Genomic DNA, 12,602 nt, shown 5'->3' with positions numbered 1-12,602 from the left:
TACTTATTTATCAAAAAAAAAAAAGAAAAGAGGTGCATATTAAATACTTATTGTAGGTGTTTCGATAATAATTCACTAAAGATTCCTGGATCATTTGGCAGTAACTATATTCTTGGCCCTCTATCTAGGAAAATATCTGAATTCAATGAACCTTAAGTGTGCTTTTGGAAACTTTACTTATCTGTTTGATATGCTTATAGTAGCTTCCCCATGGTCTCACAGGTTTGGCGCGTGAATGGCCAAGAGAAGACTCTCCTTCCAGCTTCTGATCAGTCAAAATTTTACAGTGGAGATTGCTATATCTTTCAGTATTCTTATCCTGGAGATGATAAAGAGGAACACCTTATAGGGACGTGGTTTGGGAAGCAAAGTGTTGAGGTGAAAAGAATTTTGTTAAGTTTTTTAAAATTTTAATTTTAACCTCCCATGTTTCCATGAAGTAAATATAAAATTACTTTTAACAGCTTTGAAACTTGGATCAGTCTACGTTAATGATACAGAGACGTAAACTGAGGCCTACAGACCAAAAACAAATATGAAAAAATTCTACATATCTCATCTTTTGAGCATTTGAGCACGTACTTAAGGCTCTTATGTATTAGATATTAATCATCCTGCTGCATTTCTATTAATAGACACTATGTTATATGCTGTCATTCTGTGGCTTTAATTGCTTCATTTTCTATGGGATAATAGTACAAATTCAATGTCAAGAAAACATTGAATGCAAAAAGAGATTTATTCCAATGCATGGGAATAAATCTTTTTGGTCAAATAATTGTGTTGGTAGTTGCTTATTTCATAATGTTTTGTAAGAGTCAACTTAAATAGAGCATTTGGAAGTTTCATATTTTAATTAAGGGTAGGAGCTTATAAGTAAGTGGTGGAACAATGTGTTAGTCACTTTTTTGGATATGATAAAGGCTGTGGCCAATTTTGAGTGTTCACTCTCTTTTTGTACAGTATTCTACATAAATTTGGTATCTGAGCATACCTTGATTCCTTCTATTTTTCACTTCCATCACAACCTAAGAAGCATGGACACGCGACACAAATCTACATGAGCACTCTGACAAGGAAATTTTCAAAAAATGTAGGAGGCGACACTTGAAGGATGTGCACAAAATATATAATTTTATATATTTATTATATGTTATGTATAAGGATAAACAATTATTTTCTGTCATGTATATGAATGTTTAATTCAAAGATAATAATAGAATGCAATGTAATACTAATTTCTAAGGCTTAAAAGTGGATATAGTTATAAATTTATATTATTTTTGTTTTATAATTGAATTTCAAAGTTATTTTGTTTAAACTTGTAATTTGTTTCATATGTATCCAAGCAATAGACACATGTTCTAGTACGTGAAGCGTGTTTGAGTCTAGTAAATTTTAAACTATAGTAGGGCATGTTTGGACATGTGTTGAGAAGTGTCCGAGAGCTAACACAACATGCCACCTTTGCAGAAGGGTTGGCGCTTCTTAGGTCACAACCCAAACACTGAACAGAGCCTGAACCTAGATCAGGGGGGTCATTCTGGATCGAAGCTGTCACCCTCTTCGTCCTCTCCTGTCATCACACTCCCAGTGTCTCTCCCTCGCTGTCGACCTTGCTATCCTTCTCTAACATCGCCAACTACCACTCTCCCTCTTTTTCTCACAGCTTCATGTCAATCTTGTAGGGGAACCACCATTGCGATCTCATCAAAATCCCCTGGAATGTAGAAGACGAACACTTACATGATGGGTTGTCTCTTAGTAGCAAGAATCGTTCATGCTGCTCACGATTTTTCGTCAGAAGCGCAGAATCAAATTCGTTGAAGAATCGCGATTTTGATGCAAAAGAAACGCGAATCTGATCACAAATCTGTCTTCTTCTCAGTCGGAGCTCCATCGCTGGCCATCGCAAGACCTACACAGGCCATCGCAGACTTCTCCCTTCCTCCTCGCTGGCCTTCGCGAGTCATACACAGGCCATCGCGACTTCTCTCTCCTCTTCGCTGGTCTTCGCGACGTCTCCCTCTTTGCTGGTCTTCGCGAGTCGCACACTGGCCATCACGACTTCTCTCTCCTCTTCGCTGGTCTTCGCGAGTCGCACATAGGCCATCGCGACTTCTCTCTCCTCTTCGCTAGTCTTCGCGCGACGTCTCTCTCTCTCTCTTCTCTTCTCAGATTAAAGATATATATATATATATATATCATATACGTATAATGTATATATATATATATATTTGTCTTTATAAATATATGTTTTTATTTATATATTATATATAACCATTATAAATTATATATACATTATATATTTGTCTTTATAAATATATGTTTTTATTTATATATTATATATAACCTTTATAAATTATATATATATATATCTGTTTTAATTTATATATTATATATTATCTTTATAATTTATGTGTATTTATTTATATATTATATTTATTGAATTAATGTTATTATGCTATTTTTTTAAGAAAATAACATAAAACAAATAATTTTTAACAAAAATATTTTAGAATAAATAAATAAATAAGTAATAAAAATATTTTAGAATAAATTAAAAAAATTCTAATAAAAGTATATAATTAGAATATTTTAACATATAATTTTTTATAATTCTTATTTATTTATAACATGTATAGTCCCATAAAAAAATGTAATCTTACAATATATTTTTATATATTATTTAAAATATATACAAACGCCCCTAACTAACGATTCTTGAAATGTCTGCGATTCTACGTTCCCGCTTCCACTCCCGCTTCGTGCAACTAAGGGTTGTCTTACCTAAGGATCAAGGATCTAGAGCAAGTTGATTATGTTTGAATTGATATACAACTAAACTCAACTAGGCTTAATCCCAATTGCGCTTGGGGCTGGGTGATGTAGCACACAGTAGGGAAGAGGAGAGAAGAAGAGGGCCACAACCCTGACACAAAACAGCCACAGCCTTAAACACTCATATTCTGTGAATGCACCTAAGATATATTCATCCTGGATTGTCACTCAGACATCCTTGTCAAAAACCACAAGGGAGATCTGTGTAATTGTTATTAACCTTAGGGGAGATCTGTGTAAAAAAGGTAATGAAGATCAAGTTATATTTTCTGATAACTGTGACATCTATGTTTGCATTGTTGGGAACCTATTTGGTAATGTTTTCAATTTGTATATTTTCATTTTTTGTTTTTTGTAAACAAAGGCAATGAAAAATGCAAAACACCTATCATATTCATATTGTTTTTATATTTGAGCAAAAACAATTTTTTGAATATGCAGAAAACAATTTTCGAAACACACATGCATGCACAAGCATAGTGAAAAATATAAAGTGCAATATTTCATCTGGAATTTAGTCTGTGGGTGGTTACACGTATCATCACTCTAATTTGATGCAGTTTTTTTGAACATTTGTGAATCTAATTATTTACCATGCATTTATCATGCAATATAGGAAGATCAAGCTTCAGCTATTTCACAGACAAGCAAGATGGTCGAGTCACTTAAGTTTTTACCTGTTCAGGTACCTTTACTAGTGGTTGGATTGCTAGTCTAGAGTATTGTGGATTTATTTTCTGTTAGTATATTTGTATTAACAGTTTGATTATTGTGGATTTACAGGCTCGCATTTATGAAGGGAATGAACCGATCCTGTTCTTTTCAATCTTTCAGAGCTTTATTATATTTAAAGTATGGGGTAATTTTGATACTAAAAATGGATCTCCACTCAAAATTTGATGTTCTTGATTTAAAATTCTTATGTTAGCTTTCGTTTCTCATTGATCACCAATTTGTATGAACTCATTAGGGTGGTCTCAGTGTTGGATACAAGAAACACGTTGCAGAGACTGAACTTCCAGATGCAACATATACAGATGAGGGACTCGCATTATTTCGTGTTCAAGGTTCTGGACCTGAAAATATGCAAGCAATTCAAGTAGAGCCGGTAAGTCCTGCTCTACAGTTTCCCCTATTTGTCTTCTGAATCTTTTACCATAGCTAGAGATGCAGTTCAATCAGTGTCAACAGTTGTGTTACCACACTTATTTTGGGGCATGTTTCTCTATTTTCAGATTTGTCAGATCTGTCTTTTTCTGTCTTTGTTTATCTATTTCTTTTAAAACCATTTTGGTTACTTCTTCAAGAAGACTCACAAGGAAGCTTCAGCATGCAGCACTTCGATTTTTTTTTTTCCATCCATATTATAGTGTTGCTAAGAGAATCAGTTACCTGTGATTGGGATTGGTTATATGGTCACTAGAAGGATGGTTCACGATGTGCAAGTGTGCACATGTATGAAAAAAGTTAGCAAAGTGGGGGAGATTGAGATCAGGAGAAAGTGAAGTGTAGGAGAATAAGATAAGAAGAAAGTGGGCAATATTTTTTAAACAGTATAAGAAATTAATAACCATAGTTGCCACAATATGTGAAATGGAAGGTGGGAAAGACATGGGAAACGGAAATGTGAGGTAGGGTCCAAAATTATTATGGGAAATCACTAGGTGATAAATGATTTAATAGAACATTCTTTTAAAAATGTATATTGAGAACCGTAAAAATAAGGGTAAACCACCAATAGGTCCTAATAGTTGGACTTAATTTCGATTAAGTCCTATTAAAAGTTAGTCTTAGTAAAATCGTCGCTAAAAATATTTTTTTTGTGACGCTTTTTTGCATGTCACTAAAAATTAACAATTAATGACTTTTTATTTTATCACGATTATTATTAATTGTTGCTAAAACTTACAATTAATGACATTTTTATGTGACGAATTTTTTAAATTGTCGCTGAAAGTTGAAAATTAGTGACTTTTTGTAACGATTTTTTAAAACTGTCGCTAAAACTTATAGTTAGTGACTTTTTTGTGACAATTCTCAAATTGTCGCTGAAAATTAACAATTAGTGACGTTTTCAAATAGTATTTGATGACAAACGCCATTGATTATCATAGGACCTATTGGAGTCAACTTATTATTATCTACATACAAGTCTCCCTTAAAATAACTTCCTTGATCAATTCAAATACAATTTCTACATAATATTTTAGAAACTTGTTAGAAAAATTAGATAATATTGTTAAAAAATAAGATTCGTAACAAGAAAAAAGTATTATGAGAAGCGAGTTTCTAGAGAGTTTCCAAAACTTTGTTCAAGAGTTTCTTGTAAGTTTCTTTATATTGTGTTGTAGTTTTAGATACACCTCATAAACATTTCGTAATAGTTTCCCTTAAGATTTCATGAGAAGGAGACAAATTAATTAGAAAACTTTCTTTGTTATACAGAATCTATGATTTTAAAAGAGTAGGCAGTGAGTTACATCTTTTCAAGTGGGCAGTGAGTTTTTTTTTTTTTTTTTTTTATATTGTTAATGGAACTTAGGTTTTGGAGTTGTTTGATGTGAGGCTTCTTTATCATTCATTTTTCATATGTATTATATATAACTGGAAATAGGCAAGCTTCTGTAAAACAGCTGCTTGTATCTTTTGCCTTTGTGTACCATGTGGACTCACTTTAGGTCCTTTGTTTTAATTTTACAGCTTTTTATATTGTTTTTTGAAAATTTTGAATATTGGAACACCTTGTTCCTTTTGTATGGTCCAAATCGTTTTAAACTTCTATTGGTGGGCCTGGGGGGTTTTAGATACTTGTATCCTATTACTGGGGTGTGTATAGTATGTTAGGTACTTGAATTCAAAACTTTTCTGTTACCCTTGGATCTAATTTCCATCTTACAAACCTGTGAATATCCTCCCCAAAGATTGCATCGTACTCTTCAAGTGTCAAATACGCGTATCGTATGTATGTGGGGATCATTTGTAATTATTAAAAATAGGGGGCCTACACCCTGTTGTAAGTCAAGATTGTATTTTGTAGTCTGTATAAAAAGTGCATTGGGCTTCTTCATTGTTCTAGATGAAAGTATGAAACTGGAATGTGCAGTTGCACCACACACACACATAATGACAACAACACTCTCAAGAAACCAAGTTTGCATTAAGTTATGAAAACATAATTCCCTCTCCCTGGTCCTGAGTTTGTTGACAATAAGGTGCACTTGTGGCCCATTTATCCAATTTTGTATCAGTCGAAGAACTAGGGGAAAAAATTCTGTCAATATATATTAAAAGAACCCATCGAAAAACTACGCACATCCAAAATTTAATTTTGAATAATCACATGATAGTGGTAACTTGTACCATCTTATTTCATGATATCAATTCCATGTGAATATTTATAAGTCCATCAAATTCTAGTTCTGCTCTTTGCAGCTCAATCATGGCCCTGCTCTGAATACTGACCAAGGATTTTACAAATTTTCTTCTTCTGGGCATCCACTTTTTTGCATATATGATGAAGTTTGATTTTGTGTTTTATTTGAATCAGGTGGCGTCATCTTTAAACTCCTCTTACTGCTACATCCTACACAGTGGCTCAACTGTCTTTACATGGTCTGGAAACCTTACAACCCCAGAGGACCAGGAACTTGTCGAGAGGCAACTGGATCTCATAAAGGTCTGATATCTTTTATGGATGTCTTACTTCCCTTAGTGAGACTTGATTCAGCATTATCATTTTGCATTTCTAAATTCTATTGGATATCTCTTCACTAGTCGATGAATCACTTTAAATGGTCTGATCCATTCACCTGAACACATTGATTTTACTTCAAGTAGTATTTTTTCTTTTCCTAATACAGTATTCTAGACATTGACATGTTTTTCGAAGTAACATTATTTTATCTTGATCTGGTCAGGCCTACTCACATTATTCACTTGTTATACATTGTCCTTGCAGCCGAATTTGCAGTCCAAACCACAAAAAGAAGGTACAGAATCTGAACAATTTTGGGAGTTGTTAGGTGGGAAATCTGAATATTCCAGCCAGAAGATTGGAAGGGATGCTGAGAGTGATCCTCACCTATTCTCATGCACTTTCACAAAAGGTGAAAACAGTGACTTTTGTTAATAATATTCTATTCCATTCATTTGATTCTCCTTCTTATGCCTAATGTAACTGGTGTTAATTTGATTCCTTCTGTTCTTTCCATTGCACTGTTACTGCTCAAATGCATGCTGGTCGTCAGGGGATTTGAAGGTTTGTATTTCCCTTGAGTCTGTTATTTTATTATCTTCTTGGAATTGTCAGTACGAAAATTTTCCCTTGCTAGGTCAAGGTTGTATTTGCAACATGACATTATGAAATTTCGTTTTTAAAAATCAAAAATAAAAAGCCTATCATTTCCAAGTCCTGTTTCTTTTTCCGTTTTTGGTCTTCCGTAATAAAAGCAATCAAGTGTCATTCTAAACAAATTCTTACTTCTCAGTCATGGCATGGGTTTTATATTAGTAATAATTCATTCTTGTGTATTGAACTTGCATTGTTTTATAAATGAAATATGGAATGAAAGATGTGAGAAATATTGTTGCTCTCCTGCATGCCGCATCTAATACCTGTTGTTCTGCTGATTCTCTGCTCCATGAATTTGAATTGAGTTGTTGCTGCAGGTGACTGAGATATACAACTTCAACCAAGACGATTTGATGACTGAAGATATATTCGTCCTGGATTGTCACTCAGACATCTTTGTCTGGGTCGGGCAACAAGTTGACTCTAAGACTAAAGTGCATGCTTTAGCTATTGGAGAGGTACGATTTAACGGAATTGGCTTGAAGAAAATTTCATGCTTTCATTTAAAGGACAAAAAACAGCTACTTCTTTATCTACAACCACATTCATATTTTTGGATTCTTAGAGAATGCTCAATAGGTCATAGAACATGGACTGGATGGCAAAATTACCCAACATGATTTTAATAAAAAAGGTTTGGGAGAACATTGATGGGGTAGGGTAAATGATAGGGGTAAGAAGGTCAAAACTTTCAGGATTATAGTAAAATATGGAATTGTATCACCAAAATAGTTGAGTTTAAAATCAAGAATTTGCATGTGAAACCAGAAAAACCCTGACCCGTTGCCATCTCACTGCTGCATCCATGTTTATTAATTCAAATATAAATTGCAGCTTCCCATCGATGGTTCTGAGCCAATGCTTTGTCAGTCCTGAAGAGGACCAAGACCAAAGTGAAGGTCTGGTTTCATGGGCTGGGCACATTCCATGGTCACCTTTTGTTCTGGTGTCTCACATGTTCATAGATCTGATTTAAACAAACAAAAAACCCAAGTTACATAATTAGTATGTATGTAGCAACCATCTCTTGAGATTTCTGATACCCGCAAGTCTTGATCATATTTGCCATATCTTATTATTATCAACAGAAATTTCTTGGACGTGATTTTCTTCTGGAAAAATTATCTTCTGAAGCTCCAATATATATTGTTATGGAAGGGAGTGAACCGTCTTTTTTCACACGTTTCTTCACATGGGACTCTGCAAAATCTGGAGTAAGTGATCTCTTTATGATGTAACTCCTGGAATGATAAGTAGGGCTTTTTAAGTGATATTTATCCTTCATCTGGTTGCAGATGCATGGAAACTCATTTCAAAGGAAGCTTGCAATAGTAAAAAATGGGGGCACTCCAACTTTAGATGTAAGTAGTCTTGCTCTCCTTTTACCATGATAGTTTGGTTGAAGAACCTTTCCCTGATCTTGATCTTGATCTTGATTTGCATTTCTTTTGTTTTTCCCCCATCTTGAATTTATTTGTCAAAATGGAATCTTTCCTTGTGCACCTGCTATTTTTTATTTCATGTGATTTCACCTAAGATATTGCATTACATCATTGGCATTCCCTCATTTGATATCAAAATAACATATTGTATGACAATGCTGCAAGTGCAACAATGAATGTATCATTCCTTGTCAATTTTCATGTTTCCTGTATCAGTAGACTCCCTTACATATGTAATTGCTGAATTGCATCTGAGGTGTTTTGTTTCTACTTTGATGCCCTTGCGTTAATTTTGATATGTTAATAGTTCATGTGCCAAATGACTTGGCTGTAGAATTTTAACTCCAATTCCCACCATCAACCCTATATGCTTTTCTTCTATTTATAATTATATGGACTCGGGTACAGATTCCTGAATCAACATGAGGGGTTTGGTTCAATAATAGCCTGGATCTACTAATGTTTATTTCAACCCTTATCCCCTGAACTTGAATATTGAATTTGTGACTTCTTGCCCCCACTAAACTTGAATCCTGGGTCCGCCACTGATTGCATACATCTATTATTATTGAATATAATAAATGTGAGTCCTCAGTAACAAAGTTAAACTGGATCACTTCATGTCATAATAAAACCGGTTTGTGTGAAGATTTAACCGAAAACTGCAAAAGCTGGGAAGCTGAAATTAATAAACTGATATTTTGTATCTTTGTTCACAAGAAGATATACTTTGGATACCTTGGATTAAAGGGAAAATTAAACAGAGTGGGCTTTTGATCAGAGAAATCAAGGGGATATGAAGCGCAGCTTATAAGATGTAATTATGGGGATGTAATACTTGTTGATTATTTGATACTCAATTGCATTTGTATTGGATAGTGTGACTTTCCTTTGTGATGTATCATTGTGTAAATGTACTACCCCTTGTAACTATTCTTCGGCTTCTTCTTCTTATTGCAATAGTACTGGTTAGTTTGATTTTCTGATCAGAAATGTGTGATATTAGAAACCCAAAAGGAGAGCACCTGTATCATATAGTGGAAGGTCTGCCGTGCCAGAGAAATCTCAGCGTTCCCGAAGCATGTCTTTCAGTCCTGATCGTGTTCGTGTGAGGGGCAGATCTCCAGCCTTCAATGCACTAGCTGCTACTTTCGAGAGCTCAAATGCAAGAAACCTTTCAACTCCTCCCCCAATTGTAGGAAAGCTTTATCCAAAATCTGTGACCCCAGATTCATCAAAATTGGCTTCAAGATCTGCAGCTATTGCAGCACTAACTGCAAGTTTTGAACAACGACCACGAGAAACTATTATACCCCGTTCCATTAAAGGTAATTATTATTATTATTTTTAAGTTTTTAGAGGACAGTTTTGCTATCCTCCCAGCCTAAGAAACATAGACACGGACATGTGACAACACGAACACACTGACATAGAAATTTTCAAAAATTATAGGGTACGACATGACATGTGGGGAATACATGCAAAACATATAATTTTATATGTTATATGTAAGGATAAATAATTTTTATATGTCATATATATGAATATTTAAATAAAGTCAATAATTTTTCAAGTCTAAAAGAGAGGAATAGGTATAAATTTACATTGTTTTTGTTTATCATATTGGATTCCAAGTTAAGTGTTTGTGCTTACTTAGCTCTCAACTGAAAATTGATGTACCATCTTGTTGTGGATGAAGTGAGCCCAGAGGCACCGAAACAAAAACCGGAGACAAACAATAAAGAACACTCTATGAGTAGCAGAATAGAGGCTCTAACCATAGAGGAAGATGTAAAAGAGGGTGAAGCTGAAGATGAGGAAGGACTCCCAATACACCCATATGAACGACTCAAAACATCTTCATCAGATCCCGTTACAGAAATTGATGTGACCAAGCGAGAGGTATTTATTCTGAAATTAGAATATCATAATTAGTTTACATATACAACACTGTTACTGAGATTTTTTTGAATTAATACTTGCAGACTTATTTGTCTGCTGAAGAGTTCAGAGAGAAATTTGGGATGGCAAAAGAAGCTTTCTATAAACTACCAAAATGGAAACAGAATAAGCTGAAAATGGCCCTTCAATTGTTCTAAGTCTCCTCAGCGCCTCAAGTTTTTTGTTTCAGCTTCCCGAAGTTTTAGATTGCAGATAAAGAGAGCATGGCTGGAAATTTGTACGGATATTTTCCACTAATGGTTTCTTTTGCAACTAATTAACAACTCTAATCTGTCTCTAATTGCATTTTTTTTTCCTTCTGAAGTTAGGGACTCGATTCATCAAGTGTTGGAGGGACAGCATCAGTGCATATTTAGCTGCTTCTGCTCCCAAGTAGCCTGTTTTCGTGATTGATGGACAAAAAACTGAATTTTTCCCATTTCTTCTCCCCATCTGGTGATTTGGATATGTAGCAATTTTTTTTTTTTTTACTCTCAAGTTAGTTTGCTTGTTATTCTTTATGGTCACAGGTTTGTTGTGAGCTTTCATTTTTGACTGACTTTCTTTGTTTCCATTATTTTAATCATTGATTTCAACAGAGCAATTAGGGGGCTTGAGAATGTGAACTTTCTTGGTTTTTATTGTATGAAAGAGGATGAAAGTGTGTACAGCAGAGTGTAAAAACCAGTCAAACCTTTATTTGTTTTGACAATAAAGTGTGATTTTTGAAATTTTTTCCTTTGGTTAATTTATTTTGCTGATTCCTTTATTCGTGTTGCGTTTTCTCTCTCTTAGTTTGGGGTTGAAAGCTGATGCAGCATGAGTGTAAAAAGGATGAGTTGGAACACAATTTTGAGTGTGTTGATTCACCCATGAATATTGAAACAATTTTATTTTTTTTATTTTTTTTCGGTCTCTAAAACTTGCAGATTCATTAAGCCTGTTTGAATCATGAATTTAGGTGGAGATTTATAAAATTTAAAAAAAAAAAAATGCAAGACAAATGCGAATGAAATAAATTTTTTTTTTTTTTTTTTCTTTTCTTTTTGAAATTTATGATTCAAAGAGTGTAAGAATATCAAGAATTTAGAAATTCCAAGGATGACTCCAGCTTGAAATCAAATTATCTCACGATATCACTTGTAGGAAGAAAAAATAAAATAAAATGGCCTTTGCTAATAAATGTATTAACTACTCTCTTAGTAGATTTTGAATTTTGTACCTACAATTGTGAACCTCAAAAGTCTTGGATTAAGGATGGATTAGCAAGGCACATTCTGAAGCTTGGCTCTCCAATGAATTTTTGGTATCTCATAGATTGAAAAAAAAGTAAAAAAAAAAATTATTCATATCATTATTTATAATAAATTAACCCTAGTTTATAAAACAAAAATATATAAAATAGGAAAACTAAATCAATACGAAATAGGGAATGTAATAATTGTAGCATATTCTATACTAAACTTACATTTTTCTAATCAACTATAGATTTCAAAATAATAAAATTATGATTATGAATTTCCTAAAATCTCGACTACGTCATTCTCCGCTATTTGAAAAAATTCATCATCTAATTTCTGTTGCTTAAAACCACTTGGCATGATTACGATTGCCTGCGTTCAGCTTGTATTTAAGTTTAATTATCTTAAATTTCAAAAAATCTTCAAAAACTAAATGAACTACAATTTCCTGTAATAAATTTGACATATCTTCATAGAAACACAATGCCATACGAATCAAACTCAATTTTATGAAGTCTTCATGATTTTTTCCTTGAAACAAATCTCAAAAAATATTCTTTATGTTGTACCTTGGTTGAGAAAATTCCAAGAGTGAGGTCTCCTTTGGGGTTTAGCTTTTTTAGTATTTTTTTAATTTTTTAGCCAAAAAAAAAAGTTACTACTTTTGGAAATTACTTCTTTTAGTTGAATGAAAAAAACATGAATAATTAGTGCACGACTTACTTTTTTTTTTTTAATAACTTTTAACTTTTTCTTTTTCTTTTTCTTTTTTAATAGTCTTTTTTT

The 12,602-nt window shown here is 33.5% G+C and overlaps 1 protein-coding gene across 4 annotated transcripts in view; it reads left to right on the top strand.

Annotated features, from left to right (window-relative positions):
- LOC114267294 (villin-4) overlaps positions 1–11,306 on the top strand; it is a 22,871-nt gene extending 11,565 nt beyond the window's left edge. For 3 of the 4 annotated variants that reach the window (XM_082924279.1, XM_028208325.2, XM_082924280.1), the window contains 14 exons: positions 223–378; positions 3,458–3,526; positions 3,625–3,693; positions 3,812–3,949; positions 6,389–6,517; positions 6,800–6,947; positions 7,089–7,099; positions 7,510–7,650; positions 8,281–8,406; positions 8,488–8,553; positions 9,641–9,962; positions 10,334–10,536; positions 10,620–10,813; positions 10,901–11,306. In XM_082924279.1, the coding sequence (XP_082780405.1) occupies positions 223–378; positions 3,458–3,526; positions 3,625–3,693; positions 3,812–3,949; positions 6,389–6,517; positions 6,800–6,947; positions 7,089–7,099; positions 7,510–7,650; positions 8,281–8,406; positions 8,488–8,553; positions 9,641–9,962; positions 10,334–10,536; positions 10,620–10,733 (1,692 nt within the window). In that variant the 3' untranslated portion in view covers positions 10,734–10,813; positions 10,901–11,306. The remainder of the gene's footprint in view (positions 1–222; positions 379–3,457; positions 3,527–3,624; positions 3,694–3,811; positions 3,950–6,388; positions 6,518–6,799; positions 6,948–7,088; positions 7,100–7,509; positions 7,651–8,280; positions 8,407–8,487; positions 8,554–9,640; positions 9,963–10,333; positions 10,537–10,619; positions 10,814–10,900) is intronic. The other variant, XM_028208326.2, reaches the window with a different exon arrangement.
- The last annotated feature ends 1,296 nt before the right edge of the window (positions 11,307–12,602 follow it).

The sequence above is a fragment of the Camellia sinensis genome, chromosome 4 (genome assembly GCF_055761805.1).
Source record: "Camellia sinensis isolate YWXY chromosome 4, ASM5576180v1, whole genome shotgun sequence".
Classification (NCBI taxonomy): Eukaryota; Viridiplantae; Streptophyta; class Magnoliopsida; order Ericales; family Theaceae; genus Camellia; species Camellia sinensis.
This window is presented reverse-complemented; position numbering and strand designations above follow the sequence as displayed.